General features: G+C 41.0%; 2 protein-coding genes across 3 annotated transcripts in view; both read left to right on the forward strand.

Annotated features, from left to right (window-relative positions):
- The first annotated feature begins 1,704 nt into the window (after window positions 1-1,704).
- UBE2J2 (ubiquitin conjugating enzyme E2 J2) lies at window positions 1,705-13,228 on the forward strand. The gene is made up of 7 exons (XM_050931498.1): window positions 1,705-1,897; window positions 5,761-5,891; window positions 6,141-6,181; window positions 7,180-7,282; window positions 7,405-7,543; window positions 8,269-8,349; window positions 10,005-13,228. Exons 2-7 carry the CDS (start codon window positions 5,761-5,763, stop codon window positions 10,287-10,289), a joined length of 780 nt encoding a protein of 259 aa, XP_050787455.1. The 5' UTR covers window positions 1,705-1,897; the 3' UTR covers window positions 10,290-13,228.
- A 433-nt stretch (window positions 13,229-13,661) lies between these two features.
- The window catches only part of C1QTNF12 (C1q and TNF related 12), a 49,036-nt gene continuing 41,647 nt past the window's right edge, over window positions 13,662-21,050 (forward strand). For both annotated transcript variants that reach the window (XM_050931489.1, XM_050931490.1), the window contains exons 1-3: window positions 13,662-14,320; window positions 15,906-16,025; window positions 19,663-20,964. In XM_050931489.1, the coding sequence (XP_050787446.1) occupies window positions 20,794-20,964 (171 nt within the window). In that variant the 5' untranslated portion in view covers window positions 13,662-14,320; window positions 15,906-16,025; window positions 19,663-20,793. The remainder of the gene's footprint in view (window positions 14,321-15,905; window positions 16,026-19,662; window positions 20,965-21,050) is intronic.

Consider the following 21,050-nt stretch of genomic DNA (forward strand, 5'->3'; position numbering starts at 1 on the left):
TTTTACTCTAGGGAAGAAAACTAGAGTAAGAATGTGTATCTGTCCTTGTCTTGGCAGAAATGATGGGTGAAATCCTGGCCCTATTGAAGTCAGTGGCAGTTTTGATATTGATTTCAACAGGAGCATTTCACATGAGAAGCGCCTCTCATGAGCAAAATCTTAAATAAATATTTAAATCTTCCTTGGATTAAGATAGATTTCAATTTCTGGTTGGTTTGTTTTCCTGTTGACAGGAGTTGTTCGCATGTAGTTTATTGAAGCATTTATTCCAAGTTCCCATTTACATGTTCTAAGAAGTCCAATACTGTGGCTCTTTATATTTCTATCCTTTATTTGGAAATGTGACTGTCCTGAGAAGTTTTTGCATGTGCAAAATAAACTGACACAGTAAAAATTTTTTTTAAAAAAAGTGTTTTGAAGTGTGTTTGCTGCTTTGATGCACTAGTATAAATTATGCCTTGAAGTTATGCATAATTTCAGGTGGTAATTATAAAATAAAAGGTATTCTAGAAATTATTCAGTCACAGAAGCACTAAAACCTCATCTCTTAAACATCTATATTATCAGATATTGTATTTAGGAAACATATATCCATTCTGTGAAGGTATTAAGTGTGTAAATGGTGATTGTGTTAATTATGTCCTTAAAATACATAAACAGACCAGTTTCCTTAGAACTATTGTTTTGTCAATTCATTTTACATTTTTGAAGTCTTTTTGGTTTGTATTACATTTTGCCCTATTGATGTGAGCTATTTGCACAAGTATTTTAACTGCTTTTGTTCTATATCCAGGTCAGTAAAACACTTCATCTTCCATCAAGTTTTGTAAGAGTCCTGGTTACTGCATCACGTCATGTACAAATGTATCTGTACAATGACATCATAGCGCAACAGCAGCACAAATCACTAGATACTGCATCACCTGAAAATGAAATTACACCAGCCTGCCACAGCAGCATCATGCCAGAGAGCAATTATGGCCATGTAATGCACAATGAGGCAATGGCATCTGTTAACACAATGATACCAAGGCCAACCTAATGCATCACCACTGGGCCACAGCACAAATGATGCCGCACATGACAATGACATCATCATGCAACAGGATCATGCAAATATGGCAACACTGCCAGGATTCTGATTTTCTTTCAAGTCTTGCCACCTATGGAGCTTTCTTTAAAGCCCCAGCCCCTGGAGTCACGTTAAGTGAGACTAGGACGTTTTCTTTAAAAACTGCTAAGATCTTAGTTTTTGTGCTGGCAGATGACAGAGGGGGGCCCTACAGGCTCAGAAACCCGCAGATAAACTAACAAGCGATCCCCCCGCCACTGGGTACTGGTCAGCCCACCCCTGCTGCGGGGGCCTGGCTCGGGCTGGGAACGGGGAACGCTGCCCTGCGGCAGATCCCTGCCTCGTGAGGAGGAGGAAGCCCGAAGCTGTCGGGCCAGGATAGGCTGCCCGAGCCAGGCCGAGCTCCCCGCGCCACGGAGCCGAGCCTACACGCCCCCCGCCCGACCACAGCCCAGCCCAACCCCGCCTCAAACAGCGCTCGAGCTCAAACACAAGGGGAGCGGAAGCGGAAGTAGCTATAAGCCGGAAGCGGAAGTCGATGGGGACGGAAGTTGGAAGGCTCTCTTGCCTTTCCCTCCACTGGCAGGACCGGAGGCGCGCTTTGTCCCGCCTCCCGGAAGGGGAAGCCGGCTCTGGCCCGGCTCCGCCTCCCTCTGGCGGCCATCTTGGATAGTAGCGGCGGCGGAGGGGGGCAGCGGACGGACCCGCATCCCGGCGCTTGCTGTGTCCCGCCTGAAGTTCCTTCCCCCCCTCCCCGGCGTCTGCGGCCGGACGGAGCTTCCCCGAGGGACCGAGCGGCCGAGGCTCCCGCCTGAGCAGCGAGAGGTAGGCGGGCTCCCGGCCGGGCCGCAGGGGCCTAGGGCGGCTCGCAGGAGAGGGATCGGGGAGCTGCCGGAGTGTGGGGCCGGACGGAGGGAACGGAGCCCCTCGCGGCGGGGGTGGGGAGGTACCGACACTGGCGAGCTGCGCCCTTCCCCGGCAGAGCCCACTCCGGGCTAGGGGAGGCCCGTTCTCCCGGGGGGTGCGGGGCTGAGCCCCTGCTCCCCGGCTCTGCTGGGTCCCTGGGAGTGGGCTGTAGGGGAGCAGTCGGTTATTTCCGCTGGCTGGTGGTGAGCCCACCCCCATCCCATCCCCGGGCTCTGGGTAGAAGAAGATGAGAGGGGTTAAGCCAGCCGTAGCACGGATGCTCCTCCGGGATATGTTCATTTACTTTCCCCGGTCTTGTGGTGTCATTTCCGCCTGGCTGTTTAATCTTTGTGGGGGAGCGGTTTGTTATAGTGAATTTCTTACGGGGATGGGGTAGAAGCCGTTTTTCAAGGAAAAACTGTCAGGTTAGAAATAGTAATAAGAAAAACAGCTGTATTTGTTAGCAAAGGTCTTTTAAAGACTCATTGACTAGCATTAGTCACCCTCTCCTTGGTTATCTGCATTCATCAGGTAAGACCCAGCAGACCCATATCCAAGTGAGTAAGGGTTTTCAGGATTGGGTCTCTCTTTTGGTGCTTAGGCACATAAATGTCTATGTAAGCTATCTAGAAACGCTACAAAGGAAAATCTGATTCCAAACAAAAGCTGTTGCCATTGAATGTGTTTTAAAACGTCCCAGATGTTTCTTTTCAGTTTTGTAGGTGTTTTCCTTTTAACTTAAGGTAATTACAAGTGTCTCTATTTGTGAGGGAGGACAACAATACTGTATACAAATATATTTCTTGTTACAATATAATTTTTGTATTTGTCATGCAACCTATAAGCAGTAAGGCACACCATTCTCAAAGACTTCTGACTGCTAGACGCAGTACAATTATAACAATTACAATTCCTCGCTTAGCCAGCTTCATGCAAGTTCCTCTGTGTGAGTGAACCCCCATTGACTTACACTGGGGCTTCCTGGAGGCACAGAGGTCTGCCCATGTAGTGCAGTTTGCAGGAACAGAAATCTCATTTGGTTTCTGGGGGGAAGTTGCAAGAATAAAGACAAAACAAAAAGTGTTGAAAGTCAGTTTTTTAGCAAATATGTTGAATAAGATTTTGAATTAAAGTATGAGATGTTAATTTCTTTATCTTTAATTTCTTCCATCCAAAACTTCATTTGCCTCCCCTTAACGCTTGTCAAAAATAGGGTGTTACCACTTGTTGTATATTAATAAAATTCATAATTAATATCCATATTAGCTGTCTTCAGACCTGGAGGAAAAATTCTCTGTTTAAAGCTGGGATCTAACTGCTCATTTCATGCACAAGGTTTAACCCCAGAACAGAAGTTTACTAATTTGACTGGTATTTCTCCCTGGGCTGTACTGTAATTGGCATTCACAGATAAAGAGAGCTTAGTAAAAGCCAGCTCTGTAGCCTGCATCCTTACCAGCAATAACAGTTCTTTAGGTAGAACAGAAATTTTCACAAGCTTTGTTAACCACCCTTGGAATGCAGCCTAAGAGTGATATATCCTTGAGTACTGATTTGTTCATCCTTAGCATCAGTAAGCTGTAAGTTTCTCTGCTCATTATTTTAATGAGATGTTCCCAAAATTGGGGTTTCATGTCCAACCTGTAGTATAACTTTACTCTCTCTCTCAAAAAAGAGACAAACAAACAAAACCCACCATGCCCCACAGTTATTTTCTCTGTATTTCTTTTTTCTTTATCCTAAGGCACATAAAACCGGTCTTTTCGGAGAATACATCCATTTGTACACTAGTCAGATTTCAAGGGACACCATGTAATAATATGGTCCTAATAAAATCTGAATGTTGTCTGGGGGATTTTTTTTACTTCCGTGTCTCCTACAGAATTAAATGAGCATTGTCTCATACCTTTATAAAAGTTGTCAAACTTCTAAGAATAAGGCCAAGTGACTTTCTTGATTTTGTGATTTATTGTATGAAAAAAGTTGAATGATAGGCTTTTAATTGGTGTATATTCTAGAGATGTTAGTTGAGAAGGGGTGTTGCTTCCCTTCTTCCCAGGAGAGACAGGAGACTTCCCTTTGTTACCGACAGCTTTGATTTCAGTAGGAGCTATGTGTACATAGGAGGGCATATAACTTGATTTGAAAATGCTTTTTCTGTTGATTTTAATGGGTCTTAAAGCAGACAACATGATTCTTATTTTAGCATCTTTCACCCAAAAGTCAGTATGCTTCATAATGGGTTTCTCAAAGTTTTTAGAGTCATATAACACAGATAAAAAATAATTTTGCTTTAAACACATATTGAATCAAGAAATGAATTCAACTCTTGAGGAATTTAGCTGCTAAAAACCCTGCTCCAGATGGCTGGAGGTTCAACTTTACGCAAACTGTGTTCAGTAAAAATGTAGGTTTTGTTTTTCCATTTCCAATTTTTAGATAACATTGTGGAGAGAAAATAGGTCTATGTTAATTAATATATTGTCACGCTAGTTAGTTTTTATGAAACTTACTAGGATAACCAATTACAAGTAAATGACTGTCTTTTCTCTCCATTGGGGGGACATTATTTTAAAAATCAAGGTACAAAAAGGTAGGCAAGAGCTTGAGTGCATAAAAAATGTCTTAAAATTCATGTGTGCAGTGTCCCTTAGTCGTCTTTCTAGTGGCCCTGCTGTGTGGATCTTCTGCTTAGCATGTCAAGAGTGTCAGCCATCACAATCTGTTCAGTTGGTGCTCTGGCACAAAACCAGATTGATTTTTCAAGGTGCCTTGCATAATGCAGAACCATTCATGTCTTGTATTTTTGTTTGTCTTAACAGTAACTGCTACTCTCGGGTAACAGTCTTCTCTGGTTCATTTTAATGTTTAGAGAAACCTCTGAGCCATGAATGCATTATCTCTGGAAACTGGCTGGCTAACAGGATGTTCTAAATTTGCCATGTGTACATACAGTGTGGCGCTGACATTTAAGAATCCACCATATGTACAGGTTTGAGTGGAACTTCTTTTAAAAAGCTTTTAGGTCTGAAAAGTGGGAAATCACTGGAGAACTAGCTATTCAGAAAGGAAGGTGCTTTGAAGTGGGTGAGTGTTTTCCTACTTGGAAGATGCAAGGAGGACATGATGGACTGTGAAGCAGGTTGACTGGCAGCTGGAAATGAGGAGGGTTTGGAGAGGGAGGTGTTCTGCAAAGGGGAAACTGGGAAGAAAATGTATTGTACTTTTGGCAAGTTACTTTTTTTATCTATATCTGTCTTGTTTTTAAATGAGGTACTTTTTGTATTCTATATTTGTGTGATGTCTAACACTTTTGGTGCTACCAGAATATACATAAAAAATAAAATTAGTTTGTGCAAAGTAGTCCTTGGCTCAAAATTCAAAAACATTAAGAGGAGTGTTTTTCCTCCTCTTTGAAAAAATAAACATACAAAGCAAATTATTTCTCAGTACTGGAAACAATCAAATGAAATCAGGGTCAGACTTGATGTCCAGGTGTATTTGTTGTGACATAGTGCTCTGGAATTTCTGATGCATTGTTCAAACCAGCCTTTGTATCCATTAATCTGTTTAAACAGAACTAACTGCATTGAGTCCTGGGGATCAGAAAGTCTAGCACTAGTTGACAGAAATTGAGTTTGCTGCCTGCAGTCTGTCTTGTTGGTGGGTCAGCAAGAACCAGTTGTGACCACCGTTTATTTGAGGGGGGTTGCTTTCATCAACCATGTTATCGGTAAGATTATATTGAGGTCATGTCTATTTATAATTTTTTTAAAAACTAGATGAGCAACAACAGTAATAAGAGAGCACCAACAACAGCAACGCAGAGACTTAAGCAGGACTACCTTCGAATTAAAAAAGATCCAGTGCCTTATATCTGTGCTGAACCCCTCCCATCTAATATCCTTGAATGGTAAGAATCCAAATGAATTGTTCTTACGATCATAGAGACCCAGACCATCTGGGTAATCAAGTCTGAGCTTCATATACATCTTCATTTTTGTATTGGAATCTTTTTTGGTGTGAGGGGTAGTAAAAGGAGATGGATATGAAGCTGTTGAGCTGAGATAACACAAATTATAAATGGGTTTCCCCTTTGAAAATTTGATACACAAGGTGTTGGGTTTCCCACCTCTAATACAAAATTCCTTTGTTCCTTTAGGCACTATGTTGTACGAGGACCTGAAATGACTCCATATGAAGGTAAACATTAGCTTGTTGCAAAAGCATGCACATGCTGTATATTGCTATCTGTATTTGATGAGTAGTAGTTCATAATTGTATGAATGGGTCTGTCTTATGTAACAGAAGTGGTTTTCAATGTATGAGCACAACGATTTACTTCAATCATAAAACTGTAATACTTGCCTTTGACTTGTGTAATAGCCTCTTGAAATGAGATAGTATTAGCATTGTCCTCTGATGCCCTGTAGCACCAAGTAATTCTAGCAAATCCGTTATTGTTCCTCAAAGTCTTAGCACAGTTCTCTCTGATCTTTCTTTTATGTGGCACCCTTAGTGTTCTTTGTTTAAACAAGTCTGATTTTTAGCGATTGCCACAGATCGTCTGGAAAACAGAGGGAGCCCAGTTGGTTGGTACCCAAGACGAACAGTGTTAAAAATAGCCAGTTTTGTCAGATTTTACTTTAAAAAACAAACTGTAAGTGCTAATAAAACTTATTTATGGCTTATCATATACTCTGCTCTTATTAGAATTGAGTCATGCACCCTTTTTGATAAAGGTCATCCCTGGAGAGGCTGAGTATCATATCTAATTAATTTGCCTAAATATAATAATTCACTGTATATTCCAGCCTCACCCAAAGGATCTGCTTCTGAAATTGGATTTTTCGGTGGACTTAAAATGTCCAGCATGATGATAGCGGGCAAGACCCTGCCATTTGTGCAGATGTGTATTTAAATACATTTAGGGAGAACCCTGTGTAGATGAAATAAGGACTTGACAATTGGAAAACATTGCTTGCCTTATGCAGATGTCAGAATAATATTACCTCCAAAATATGTCTTTCCCAAAGGTGCTGACCATCATTTGTATTAGTGAAGGGCCTAAGTTGATTCATTTTTAAATGTTTGATATAGTAAACGTACCTTTAAATCTTATTTGCTGCAACATTGTAAGTATTTGAGGAAAGCATTTCCTTAGTACACAACAAATCTTTCCTTTTTTATATACAATACAGGTGGCTATTATCATGGGAAACTAATTTTCCCCAGAGAATTTCCTTTTAAACCTCCTAGTATTTATATGATAACTCCTAATGGAAGATTTAAATGCAATACAAGGTAAGGATTTTCTTCTAATACTTAATTAACATCTGTTTTGAAACTTGTATCACATGTAGTATTATTTTCCCTTTTTACTAATGGCAAGGAATAAAGTGCACTGCTTGTTTTGCTTTTTGAAGGTTGTGTCTTTCAATCACTGATTTCCACCCTGATACATGGAATCCAGCTTGGTCAGTCTCAACAATCTTGACAGGCCTCCTTAGTTTTATGGTGGAAAAGGGCCCCACATTGGGCAGCATAGAAACCTCAGAATTCACAGTAAGCTTCTAATAATATATCTTTTATTTAATTTAAATTGTTGTTGAGGTCAGGGTATGTTGAGCACATCACAGTGATTAGGCACAAGACTGGAATCCAGCAGTCATGGGTTCTAAACCTGACCCCTCCTCTGAATTTAGTCGTAGGGCAAATGAGAAAATGAGGGTGTTTAAAGCAGCACAGAGTCAAGGGTTTGGATCACAGGTGGGAAATGCAACTTGAGTGCCACAGCTTCTGACTACAAAGCTAAATTTTACGTTGAAATATTTGTTTTATTAATAGGTTAGTTGGAATTCAACATTGGGCTAAATAAGTCGGTCTTTCAAATCCAAGGGAGGGATTTTGTAACCTTTTCTTCTCGCCCTTCTGGACAAGACCTTTTGACTGTTTTGAAGTGAAGGTTCTCCATAAAATGTAGCGACTTTATTGGACACTTTCTCCCCACTGCTCCCCCTCTCTTGCCCTCCAATTATCATTGGGCAGACACAGAATGGAAAAGCATTCAAATAAAATGCAGCTAAGAACTTCTGAAGAGTGGGGTTTATAGAAAGTTATTACTAGTGAGTCTGTATTCACAAATGTGAAGTTGCTACAAATATTATAAAGTAGTAGGTTAGCACCTTTTTAGCATTCTTATGTGAAATATCCTCCAGATGCTTTAATGCTTAATGTATATTTTAAAATTTAATTTTCAAGCTGATGTTCCTTTTTCCTTTCCTTAATAGAAAAGACAGCTTGCTGCACAAAGCTTAGCATTTAATTTAAAAGATAAAGTCTTCTGTGAGCTGTTCACTGAAGTGGTGGAGGTAAGAAAGTTCATTTGATTATTTCTGGCTTTCATGTTTTATCACTTTAAATATGCAGATTATGCAAATTAATTGGCCAAGATTTTCAAGAGACTAGTCACTTTTAGGTTCCTCAGTTTTGGGTGTCCAATTTGAAACCTGTCTAAAAGCAGCCTGATTTTTCAGTGTATAAAAATTAGAAACATGATTCTCTAAGTAGAAAAATCTGTATTTAAATACCAAGATCTGTTGCTTGGGGGATCAAAAGTTGTACATTTAGGGACAGATTCCAATGGTCCAATATAGATGTGTTAGGGAAGGGAGAGAATCTACAGAAAGCACTTCCTCCCATTGGACTCATACGGGGAGACAGCCATAATTTGGATGCAAGCCTGGGGAAGAACAAAGCGAGCCTGGCTAATGCTGTTAGCAGTATTCACAGGCACAAAGGGAATTTCTGGGCCGAGTAATCAGTCAGTAGGTCCAGACCTCCCATCAGGGCTTTTGAAACACAGTGCATCACATTGATCTAGACTTCAGAGTTTGATTACCTACATTTTCCATTACACATCTGTATACATTCCATAGTGTAGTTTGTAGCCTTTTTTTTTTTTTTTTCCTTGGGGCCTTCTGAGCTCTGGGGTCTCATTTTCACTTCCTCCTCCCTTCATAATTAGTCTTGGACTGGAGCATTGGAATCTGCTTTCCCTATAATAAGCTAGCAGAGTTACCAGAGAACATGAGATCCTCTGTCCTTCACAGTGCTCTCTTCCCAATAGCCCCAAAATGGTTAAGATATGCAGTTTGATACCCTATAGTGGTAATGATATTGTTGTCGGAACCTGAGTATTTATACATTTAACTTGTAAGAGATTTACTTGGGGCCTAAACATGAGACAATGCTCTGTGGATTCCTTTTTCTTCCATTTCAGTTCTTTGGGAATTGTTGGGTTATTCGTGTAACTCTTAAAGTACTTGAATTACATTTTCCCACTCAAGGGTCTTCATAGTGGCAAATATAGAGGCAGTCTTAAAAGACATTTTCTGAATAAAATGTGTCCCAATTCTCAGAAAAAATTCAAATTTTAAACCAGGTATAGAAAATGTACAAGTGAACATTTAAAAACTAAACATAGTTTGGCTAAATGACGACCACGAGAAGGTGTTGTAGTTACTGTCTGCAAATATTTGAAGGTGTAAACCTCCAAAGAATGTGAAGAATTGTTTTAGGTCTTTTCAAATGGATATAAATAAATAATGGGGTTGTATTAAGAGAGAAGCATTTAGGGTGAATATTATGAAAAGGTTGCTAATAGTGAAGTTCATTACTCTGTGAAATAGTTACCTTGAGAAATTGTGCAATCCCCATTTTTTAGGACATATAGAGTGATACAGAGCGTTGGAAAGTATAGTATATGGAACAACAATCCAGGACTAGATGGGACCTATAGACTATATGACCTTCCATCTCTTAACTTTTATAACTTCATTATGGATAAAAAATGAGCAGGAAGCTATCTCTGTGGAGCTGCACCTGGATATACGTGAAGAAGGGATATCTTCTGCATCAGTCTCTTTCTTTTCATGGATAGACTTTTTGATAAGACACAAGGTGACTTGCCAGACAGCTTAATCGACTTCACTTCCAATGATTCCTTTCATTTTTTTTCCTCCAGGAGATCAAACAAAAACAGAAAGCACAAGAAGAGCTCAATAACAGACCTCCACCCCTCCCGTTACCAGATGTTGTCCCAGATGGGGAAGCACACCATGGTCAGAATGGGATACCGCTCCTTAATGGGCACGTACCACTGGCAGCTGCAAATCACCCAGGTCTTCAGCAGGCCAATCGTAACCATGGACTCTTAGGAGGAGCATTGGCGAACTTGTTTGTTATAGTTGGTTTTGCAGCCTTTGCCTACACAGTCAAGTATGTACTGAGAAGCATAGCGCAAGAATAATGAGGAACATAACAGAAGTCCAAGACCAAATTAGTGGTAGTTGCAGAATGAGTGGGACTCTGGGCATCAGACTTTGACACTGGGATAAATATTTGTGCTACCATGATGCAGGTAATATATTGGTTGGCTCATGGGTTTAGTTTGGAAAATGAAGCAGGTCTGATTTGTTAGGGAAGAAAAAGGTGTTCTGCTCACAGTTCCTTTGTCCTCACTACAGTTTTAAGTGATTCACTAGCAAGTCAAAGCATTACTGATGTGAAACTGGCATTTTGAATGCTTTGATTTTTATAGCACTTACCCCTTGTTTTCTGAAATTAAAAATCTTTTAAGTAAATGAAGCTTTTTACCAGATTGAACAATTTTTAAAGTATGACACTTGAAGATGCATATCCTATGTTCAGCATACATTTTCAGCTGAGAATTTCATTTGCGAAGAGTCAATTGTACAAGTTTGGAATGAGTAAAATGCAAGTTTCCTCACTGACTTTACTTCTGAAAGACCTGGTTAATGTGAATGTTGGTGTTACAGAAAGCAGCTAGTTCACTTTATAATAGAGAATGAATGTCATTGCATATGTAGTCAATAACAATGATTAGATGAGTTGGAAAGTAACACAATGTGTGTTGGTTAAATGTTTTGTCTAAATTGGTACAGTAACATTTAAGAAGTTTTAGTTTGGCTACAAGAACTGCAGTTGCCAGCCTTTGAAAACCATTTACACGCAAAAAGCATTTAAAATGGGTTTAGTGGCGGTGCTCATAAGCAAATTTTTTTTAAAACTTTTTGATTTTGTTTGCTTAATTACAATTTTCCATTTTGGAAATTAGTGTGATTTCAAAGTGAAACAACTTGTGCTCAAAAAGAAAACATGTTTGCCACTGTTCTGTTTAAAATATCTGCAAAGAACAATGAAGAATTGTAGTCTATATTTCAGATGAAATATCCTTGGATTCTGGGTTTTTCGGTGAGTGAAATGGCATTGCCCGTTCAGGGCCTAATGAGGAAAGAAAAAGGAGACTGAATGCTGAGCCAGCTTTTCAGAAGACTAGTGGATTCCTCTGAAGTGCTCTAATTACAGTAAACTTAAGCCATTTATTTGTAATCAGTTCTATTTAAATTACTTGACCCTGTTTTCAAACTCCATTACAAAAAGAGCTTATTCTAAGATTTCTTATTTTGCTTGACTTATGGAAGCCCTCTGCTTCTATTAAATTAAATTCTTAGGCATGGTTCCATGCATATGACCACTGAATGAGGATTGCATTCCAGTGGGCGGTGCCAAGGTTATGATAGCATGGATATGCACTAAAACTATTAGTGTAGTTTACAGTCAGAAATGCTACTTTTACAGCTCATACCTTATTACAAATTGTAATTAAGAGAAAATCCTTATGACTTTATTCAAATGCTTTGACTTATCTTAAAGGCAATCTTACTGTGTCTTTCATAATTGGCGATGACTTTTAGTCACCCAGCAAATGAAATATTATTCCCTGTTATGATCTAACAAAGACTGTAAAAGAAGTTGGCAGAATGGAAAGCTCTGCACCTAACCGCGTATTGTGTTAAATGTTCTGAAGAGCCCAATAAATGTTACCTCATGTATTTAAGAATGTGTTTTATTTGGGCTGTTTTGTTGTGTTTTCTTTTGGCAGGTTTTTGAGGATTGATTTTTCTGCTTCTGTTTGGTATTTTGAAATTACTGGATTGCAAAAAAAAAAAAAAAAAAAGGTGTTAAACCCATGAGCCATGTAGTTTAGATAATCAGAAAATATGTGCTGTGACCAATTCTCTGAAATAGGTATGGATTAGCAGAACTAACAGAGTAGCTCCAGACTAAAGACATCTTAAAACAGACCTTATTCGGGGGTGTGAGGGGAGCGTGTGCTGGGTTTGATTTTAAAAGGTATTTATAAACTGTTCAAAAATTGGTTTTGTTTTTGTTCAAATTTTATTTATAATTGCTCTTTAATTTGCCTCTTGTTTGTGCTTAATCTGTTCTTGTAAAGAGAAGCCCTGGTTGTATCTTTTGTTTCTAAAGACTGTTCAGTTTTGTCAGTCCTGGGAAAGAGAAATGTCTTGTCTCTTCTGCAATTATGGGTTTTAAAGACTGGTTTGCAAAGCATTCAGATCTGTAGCAAATGATGAGCTGCCTCTTATATCATAACACTGAAATGCGTTTCAGGCTTCTCATTATGTCGTCTTTTGCTACCATTGTCATTCCCTACAGGCAGATGTTTAAGCAGACTGCTACCCAGCATTGTGTATCTTTCTCTGATGAATGCTCTTTAGGCCACAGGAATGAAGAAGGCGGCAAGGAGACCTTGGCTGTGGTACATTCATGCCCTGTGTGAATGTATATACTGGAGGGGAAAGGATTAATAACTTCAGGAGGACATTGTTCAAAAATCCACCACTTTTATTGCATGGCAGTAAGTTGGTCTTGCAGTTAGCCCTGGGTATCTGAAGGTGGAGTCCTTTTTATTAAAAAGTGCCTCAATTGGGAATGCAAAATTTATACTATTATAGAATCCTGAATATGCTGCATTTTTTTGAAAGATTAATTGTTGATTTTTTTGTTTAAAAGTGGAACTCATTTTCAGTTAGTGATTTTTCTTTAACGCCCTGAAGAAGGATGAAAAGACTTGGCAGTGATTTGGGGGCCATCCGTGAAAAGCTAGCAGACTTGCTACACCCTCCCAACATTTTGCTACATGTCCTTGCTCCTTGCCTTTGGTAGCAGAATATTTATCCCTTCCTGTGTAGGTTTTAGTAAATTTAAATAGTGTTTACTATGGTATGCAGTATCCGAACTTTGATTTTGTTACCAAAGTCAGTAGATGGAATTAATCATTCTTTGCCATGCAAATATGTTGATATCATGCCCTGAGGCAGTATGTTATCTTAACGACATAATAAAACTGAACGTTGTCCCTTTGTGCGTCATACTGGAACAAATGGTGTCTTGACCCTTCACTTCTATGCTGCGTTTCCTTAGTTCTGTAAGATTGCGGTGCACAGTTGGTGGAAAAGATTTGCACCTTTCTTGGATCATGAGACATCTCAACTGTAGCCGCCTTAATTTTTTCAGAATTAGTTTTTGGACTTGTGTGTCGTTAAATTTTTCGCCAATCTTCAGTTCAAGGAAGTTACATCACCGCCTATTCTTGATGCCTCAGCTGCAAACTTGAAGCATGTTTTTGAGGAGTAGAAATGACTGCATTGTAAAGTTATCCATCCATAATAAAAACTAAACTACTCATGTTTAAAATGCATGTTTTTTCTATGGGACTTTTTTTGGGAAAGGGAACGTTGGGAGAAATCAAAGCTAGAGATGTTGGATGGACAGGAAAACTGTTACTGAGGCAAAGACGGCTGACCTTTTGCTACTGAGGAAACAAGTGCTGACGAGAACATCCCCACTTAAATATAATGACAAAACATCTGGCATACTATTTTCAATGATGACTTTGGAAGAAAAGATGTTCAATGAACCAATTTAGAAATGGCAGGTGCTTGGCTTCAGTCTGGTGGTTTATTTGACATAGGCTGTTCAGGTGCATTAGCTTCTGTGGAAGTAGAGGAATTAATGTTTAGCAGCTACTTTAGTTTGATGAATTACTCTGCCAAAAGTTCATTGGCCTGCTAAACCCAGGGTTGTGAGTTCAATTCTTGAGGGGGCCATTTAGGGATTTGGGGCAAAAATCTGGGGATTGGTCCTGCTTTGAGCAGGGGGTTGGACTAGATGACCTCCTGAGGTCCCTTCCAACCCTGATATTCTGTGAAAAGTAATGTTTATGGCTGGCATCTCAAATTTATTGCTTTCTTCTGTACATTAGGTAGAGCATCTCGAGTTTAGTTACAGTAGAGCATGAAGAACAACAATCTGGTTTTAAAATACAGATGTGCCAGCTCATATTGCTGATGCACATTTAAACCCTGAAGGGGAATAACCACAAATGAACGTAAGATGCGCAAACTGGTGTTTCATCTGCATCTTTGAATGACAACGGTGTGTCGCTTTGTAAAGGTAAGGAAGAAATGTCTTATTTAGACTGGGTTTGGGAGAGAAAACAGCATTTCAGCTTTGTGCTTCATTCATGTTTAGTCAATGTCAGCCTGAACACATCCATATGAAAACTTCTAATAAACCATATACTTTCCAAGTCCAGTTAATACCTTGTCCTCTAATCCAGTGTTTCCCAAACTTAGGGCGCTACTTGTATAGGGAAAGCCCCTGGCGGGCAAGGCCGGTTTATTTACCTGCCACGTCCGCAGGTTTGGCCGATCGCGGCTTCCACTGGCCATGGTTCACTGCTCCAGGCCAATGGGAGCTGCTGAAAGTGGTGGCTAGTATGACCCTTGGCCCGTGGTGCTCCCATTGGCCTGGAGCTATGAACCATGGCCAGTGAGAGCCGCGATCGGCCAAACCTGTGGACGTGGCAGGTAAACAAACTGGCCTGGCCCGCCAGGGGCTTTCCCTACACAAGCAGTGTCTCAAGTTTGGGAAAGACTGCTCTAGTCCACGTATACCTGGAGGTGCCTCAATTCCTCTGCAACCTATATTTATATATATCACTATCCTTTCACCACTGTAATGCAGCCACTGCTGTGGTTGGAGCACATCATCCAGCTACACATACCCATCATCTTCCGTCTGAGAAATTAATCAAATGGTGCACTAAGAAAAAGGACAGTGAGTTCTAATTTGTCTTCTGTCCGAGGCAATTCTTCTGTACAGTGTGGAGTAGCATAGGATTAGATGCTGAGCAGAGTGGTCCTAGGTGTCTAAAAATAAAACTTGAAAGCTTGTCTCGCCCACAGACGGTCCAATAAAAGACGCTACCTCCCCCACCTTGTCTCTCCGAAAACACAACTGTCTCAGTTTGAAATAGAAAATATTTCATGTTCCTGGTATTCCCTTCTGCATCTATAGTAGATGGCTATTTCCATCCTCGAGTTGAGTGCTGGGTAAAACAGGTTACTGTCACTTATCTCTTAATTCTGCTCTATAGAATTTAGCCATTCATAATAATGGGCTAATTCTAATATGTTACATTTGTGACTTGAGAAAATCCATGGAAGTCAATATATTTGATCTGGATTCACACCAGCTCTTACTGCAGTCCATTCCTGTGTTCCCCAGTTTTTTCTTAAATTAGTTCTTTCTTCTTCAAGATATCTGCATTCCTAACTTTTGTCCAAAGAATTGTGTAAAGAGCGCTTCTGAACTTAGTTGTTTAGAAGGACAGAAGCATCCATCATTTCAGCTGCCCTAAACAAAGGATCCAGATCCTGACAGTATTTATGAATTAAATAGATAAATTAATGCATCCAATGGGTCATTGAGTCCAATAGCCACATGCCAAAACATAAGGCCTGCTTCTGGGATGAAATGTATAGTCATAACTATATCACTTGCTGTAGCCTCTCAGAATTTTGTGGTCTTGTGTGAGGATAACCCCTCACGTCATTCTTCAAAACTGTCCCCCTCCTTGCCACAAATGTGGGGAATAATATTCCTTTGGCTGCAGCTGTATGAATGCTTACATGTGAATCTAGCCAATAGGGGGCATTGGTGACACACGACTAGAACATAACGTGGCAAGTTTCAGTTGCAGGAAGAGAGGAAGTAGAGGATGTGAGAAACTGATCTTCACCCACCTGCCTGCGGCAGAGAGGAAGAAAACCGTTAGGATAAGGAAGCTGCAGATGCCACAAACTGTTCCTGCTTGGTAAGGACAGTCTCAGTTTTAAGAAAGACATAATGGTTTCTTGCAGTCACACTGGAAAATCCGTCTGTTTCATTGCATTTCAGAGGGGCTAAAAATGTGGCCATCTTCTACCTTCCAATTATCCCTGCTAATTGCTTTCACCTGTTGGCATCTATGGAACCAAACAACAGCAAAGGAACTGGTATGGAAGGAAAAGTGCCTCGCTGTAAATTCCTTGTTTGTAGGTTGTGGCGTGCTCCCATCAAAAGGCTGGAATTTAAAAAAAAGTCAAAAAAATCATAAAAATAACATTCACCAAATGGAGAAACTGTTCCCATTTATCAGAGAAATCTCTGCTTAGCTAATTTTTTTTTAATGTGTAATACATCCAGGAGATGGGAACAGATCTATTGATGCTATTCTGGTTTAATGAGTAAATGTTTACACAGAGTTTTTAACCCCCTCCCCTCATATTACAGGATGGTTCAGTGAAGATGGAAAGACTCAGTGGGCGTTGGACTGGGCCCTAAATATCCCTCCCCAATATGTCCTATTTCCATAATGAACCATTCTGACCTGTTGTGTAATTGTTTTTAGTACGTAGTTGGACTATATAAATGAAATTTTTTCTTGATCTTACAGTAGCTTTGAAATTGAGAAATTGCCAGATTCTTTCTTTCTTGTAACATGATAAAAGCCATCAGACTATGCTATTCATTAATTGCTTGCAAATGGTCCCTTATTTCTTTTATTTAAATCAGCTTTTTTTTAAAGTTACTTGGGAACAAACAAAAGCAATCACAGGCCACCTTTCCCTACTGCTCCTATAACCTTTAAAAACATCCCATCTGATTTTGTTGGCTTCAAAATTAGTAATAAAATAAAAATGTGGAGCCCTTCAGTGAGATTCTCTAAGTCAGTCCTTCTCCCTATGCCACATTCCTGATCAGATTTTAAGGGAACAGAATAAGAGAAACTCGAGAGTAATGCCAAATATAAGATCAAGTCTTGGCTTAGATGTGCCTTTTGAACTGTGGTGCTTTGTCATCGGGTGGCGCTGTAACACCGTCTAGGTCTTTGTAAATGAGATCTGGAACCAGATGGCTGGAGACTATAAGGGTGTTACGTTAGAAGCGTACAAAGGATCCATGAAAGGAGACTTCCCAAAATACGGAACGTGGCGTATTCTGTCATGCTAAAGTATGTCATGAAAGGCAATTGCAGCAACCCAAACCCTTGACCTTTCTTTAGAGCTGCTGTTTGTTTCTGACTTTCTATAACCCTTTGACCTAGGACTGTGAAGCTGTTTGTGTAAGCACACAAATTGTGACTGAGTTTAAACAATGGGATATGGCAGTTGGTAAGCCAAAGACCTGAGCGCTGCTTTCAGGGCTGATCCAAGTTGTTATCCTCTAGATCTATATAGTTCATGCAGCAACAGTGTAACCTGGCACCTGCAGAAGTGTATGGGTGGGGCCCACTAGCGCATTAGCATATGGAAAACATGATTATTAGCATTAGCACCCAGGCCTAGGGTCTAGGCCTCATTGACTATATCTGGAGCAAGCAGTGCCTGGGGGATTCCAAATGTCTTCATACCTTTTGAGATTTGGAAATTGCCACCCTGTTGTTGTTGGCAAGATAAAGTCACTTTGAAAGTAAAGGTGAATCACAGAGGTAAAGATTCATATGGTTCAGGGACGGGGGTGTGGTGACCAGAGCACATGACTGTCCGATTTCTGAAGGGGGTAAAGCTGGGGAAAATTCTCCCTCTCAACTAGTTTGCGTGGCTTTAATATTCAGTTACCTACTTGTCTGACAGTGCACATTCGTTGCTTGTCGCTTGCTAGCTATGTTTAGCTACGCTCTTTCTAAGTTCCCCAACATTTGAGAACCTAATGTGTCTCACTCCAAATCCTCACCATTAGAAATCTCTCAGATAGTGGCTGAGGACCAGGAGCCAGGACTCCTGGCTCTGCCATTCACTCACTAGATACCAGTGCGTGGCTTCCTTCACTCTTGCGTGTGAGTTTCCCCCAGTGTAATGTTGGTATAATGCTGCCTACCTCGTGGGTATGAGACTTTGTGTTTTCAAGCGCTTTGAGATCCTTGGCTGGAAGGTGCTGCGAAATGCAAAGCGGTTCTGTTTGGGTGGGTGGCATGGTGTTGTTTTGAGTGGACACTGTCCTATGTCTGCCTGGGTGTACAAGGTTCGTGCGATGGAACTGCTGGGGTGCTCTTATACTGAGTGGGGCAGGCTGCCTGTGTCTCTGCAGCAGCAAGAGAGGTTGGTTGTGGGGGTGGGGTCAGTCCATTGTGGAGAAGGGCACATAGGAGATTAGTAACATCTGCTGATGATCTGGGGTGGGAGAGTAGTTTCCTTTTTCAAGCACCTAGCAGATTTCCTATGGGTATAGGGTGCCTTTGGTATCTGGCTCTTGGGATGAGAAAGGGGACACTGCATGCAGCCCAGCACAGCCTGCACCAGCAAACCAAAAAAGAAATCACCTCACTCCAGCCTCGAGAATGTCATTTCTTGCCATGGTGTGTAGATCTGTCAGGGCTGTTTAGCTGCAATATGACAGATTGTCCTATTAATGTGTCATCAAGTGCACTTTTACAAATTCATGGCTTGTCTACAACTAACCTGAAAAGGGGGCTTAAGTATGAGAAGGCGCCAAAGAAAGTTAAATATTATTAACAAATAAAGACTGCCACATAGTTTTGATGGAATGTGAGCCCGGGGCGGGGGGGGGGTGTGTGTTGAGGGGGATAGGTGATAGGTTGTTAACTGTTTAGCTTCTCTATCTCTGTGTTTCAAAGATCTGGGTTTGTGCTCCCAGCTCTGGCACTGACTCACCATCTGATTTGGGGTGGGGTGGGAGGAGAATGTTGCTTTGATGCTCTATGCCTCAGTTTCCCCATCTGCAAAGTGGTGAGTAAGGATCCTGGCCAGCCTTTGTAAAACTCTTTAATATCTGTAATTGTGCTGTGTAAGTGCTAAGCAGTGTTACTTGGGGGATAAGCCCAGTCGTGAAAAGGGAGATATACTCAGCAAAATGGAAGTGCCTTATGGTCTAGTGGATAGAGCAGAGGACTGGGAGTCGGGCATCTTGAATTATATTCTTAGCTCTGCTGCTGCCTCGCTATCTATCTTTGTGCCACTTTACTGGTCAGTCCCTCAGTTTCCCTATCTGTAAAAAATAGAATGGTATTCCCTAGCTCGCACTGCATTGATTAACACAACATGCTCACACACATATTCCAAGTGCTTTGAGATCTTCCTCAGGAAGGCAATGGGGAATGGTGACACGGCCTTTATTAAAGACACAGTGAATCCAGGGCGGTCTGGAGAAAAACAGTGAAGTTGAATACAGAGTAAAAGAGAAGCCCTGACATCTGGATGTGTGTGTGTTGTGATGCTGAGTGCATATTCAAAGCCACATACTTCTAATGCTGCCACATTCCCAGGGGCAGTTTTGTGATTCCTCTGAGATAACGAAGGGGAGTGTTGTGTGTGGGGGGGTGCTGATTTAAATCTTCCCTGGCACAAGGGCCAGGTCCACTTACAGGGCGTCTCTAATAGGAATGTGAAGAGAATAGGCTTGACAGCTCATTAGAATGATCCCTCCCCCTTTTTTTTCTTTCTTTCTTCAAGTTGATGGAAACACTCTCAGGAAAGAAGTACTTATTTGCTGAGGTAGAGCAAAGGCTGAGGAAGGCTTTGCCAATTTACAGCTGGGAAAAGGAGAAATCCAAGATGATTGAAACTTAGAGAGAGAGACCTGAAATCTTGCATAGTGTGGAAAGGAGCTAGGATGGGAGACACAAGACTCCACATCCTGACAGCTGTTTACAACACTGGAACTGATTGCTCATCCTCTTCTTAAAGCCAAGGAAAGATAAAGCCAGACAGGGTTTGGCTTGGGACACGTTTGTCTGCTCCTAATAGACCTAGGTACCTCCTCGGATTCCTTGTCTCTCCCAGTTTTAACTCTTGATGCATGCGAGAGATCAATTCTCTCCCTAGAGGACTGAGCCCTTGGTTGGATTCTGCCACATCCTGCTTCTCCAGGAGAAGAGTGATTGTAGCAGCTTTGGGTTTTCGTCGTCCAGCATTGATGAAGGAAAAGAGAACTGATGGGGGCTGGTGATTAAAGAAGGGGTCCCATTACTAAGCTAAGGATGGGCAGACCTCATTGAGCACCCTTTGAATTGTGCGCAAGGGTTTAAATGACAGAAGGTGAAATCTCCCATTGAAAAGGAACAAACCCACAACCCCCCTTCTGGGCTTATGTGCTGTCAGCTCTGGCCTGAGGTAAAGTTGCCCTGAGCCATTTGACTTTTTAGGTTTCATAGCTGAGTGAATTTTAATTGAGATCTGAAGACTTGGTGCAAGTGGGGTAAAATTTTGAAGGCAGAGTTGGGGGGGAAATCTCCTGGTCAGTTTCCATTTATGATAGCTCTGCGGGGCTGAGCAGACTGACTTCCCTTTCCCTCCACCCTTTGCCTGATCAAACTGCGGCTGTGAATCAGAATTTGCAAATAAATAGATCCATGTCGGTTCAATGTATCCAACTTGAACAGAGGATCTCTCCAGAGACAAGCGCATTGGCGCATGCTGATGATTTGACATCGTCTACCAGAGTGGATCATCTTCAACAGCAGTAACTTCAATAAGAAAGAAAGAGAAAAGGAGGAAAAAAGAGCCATCCATATTTATTATTTCGTTTTGCTCCTGGAGAGTATTCAGCCTCGACTCAACACCCCCTTCTAAAAAGAAGCCAAAATGAGGGGCTGGATCTGGCTACTTGTGGCAACTTTACTGTGTCAGCAGCTCTCTCTCTTTAGAGTGATGGCAGCAAAGAGAGAGAGAAAGAAGATGAAAGAGCCCAATCAGTATACAGAACCCTTCAATGCAACCCTGTCCAACAGTGAAGAGCTGCATGGGCATCCCGAGGTATGTATTGAAGTAACCTATGTGTAGTCATTGCACTGAGTAGTTTCTGGATATAATGTGTGGTTGGATTATTTTTTCATTGACCC

Source organism: Gopherus flavomarginatus, chromosome 21 (genome assembly GCF_025201925.1).
Source record: "Gopherus flavomarginatus isolate rGopFla2 chromosome 21, rGopFla2.mat.asm, whole genome shotgun sequence".
NCBI classification, from domain to species: domain Eukaryota; kingdom Metazoa; phylum Chordata; order Testudines; family Testudinidae; genus Gopherus; species Gopherus flavomarginatus.

Bases quoted from the DNA above. Each gene is read 5' to 3' on its own strand.
- UBE2J2 (XM_050931498.1), top strand. From the start codon at position 5,761: ATGAGCAACAACAGTAATAAGAGAGCACCAACAACAGCAACGCAGAGA. The intron at 5,892-6,140 runs GTAAGAATCCAA...TTGTTCCTTTAG, and splicing joins CCATCTAATATCCTTGAATG to GCACTATGTTGTACGAGGAC. The intron at 6,182-7,179 runs GTAAACATTAGC...TATACAATACAG, and splicing joins TGAAATGACTCCATATGAAG to GTGGCTATTATCATGGGAAA.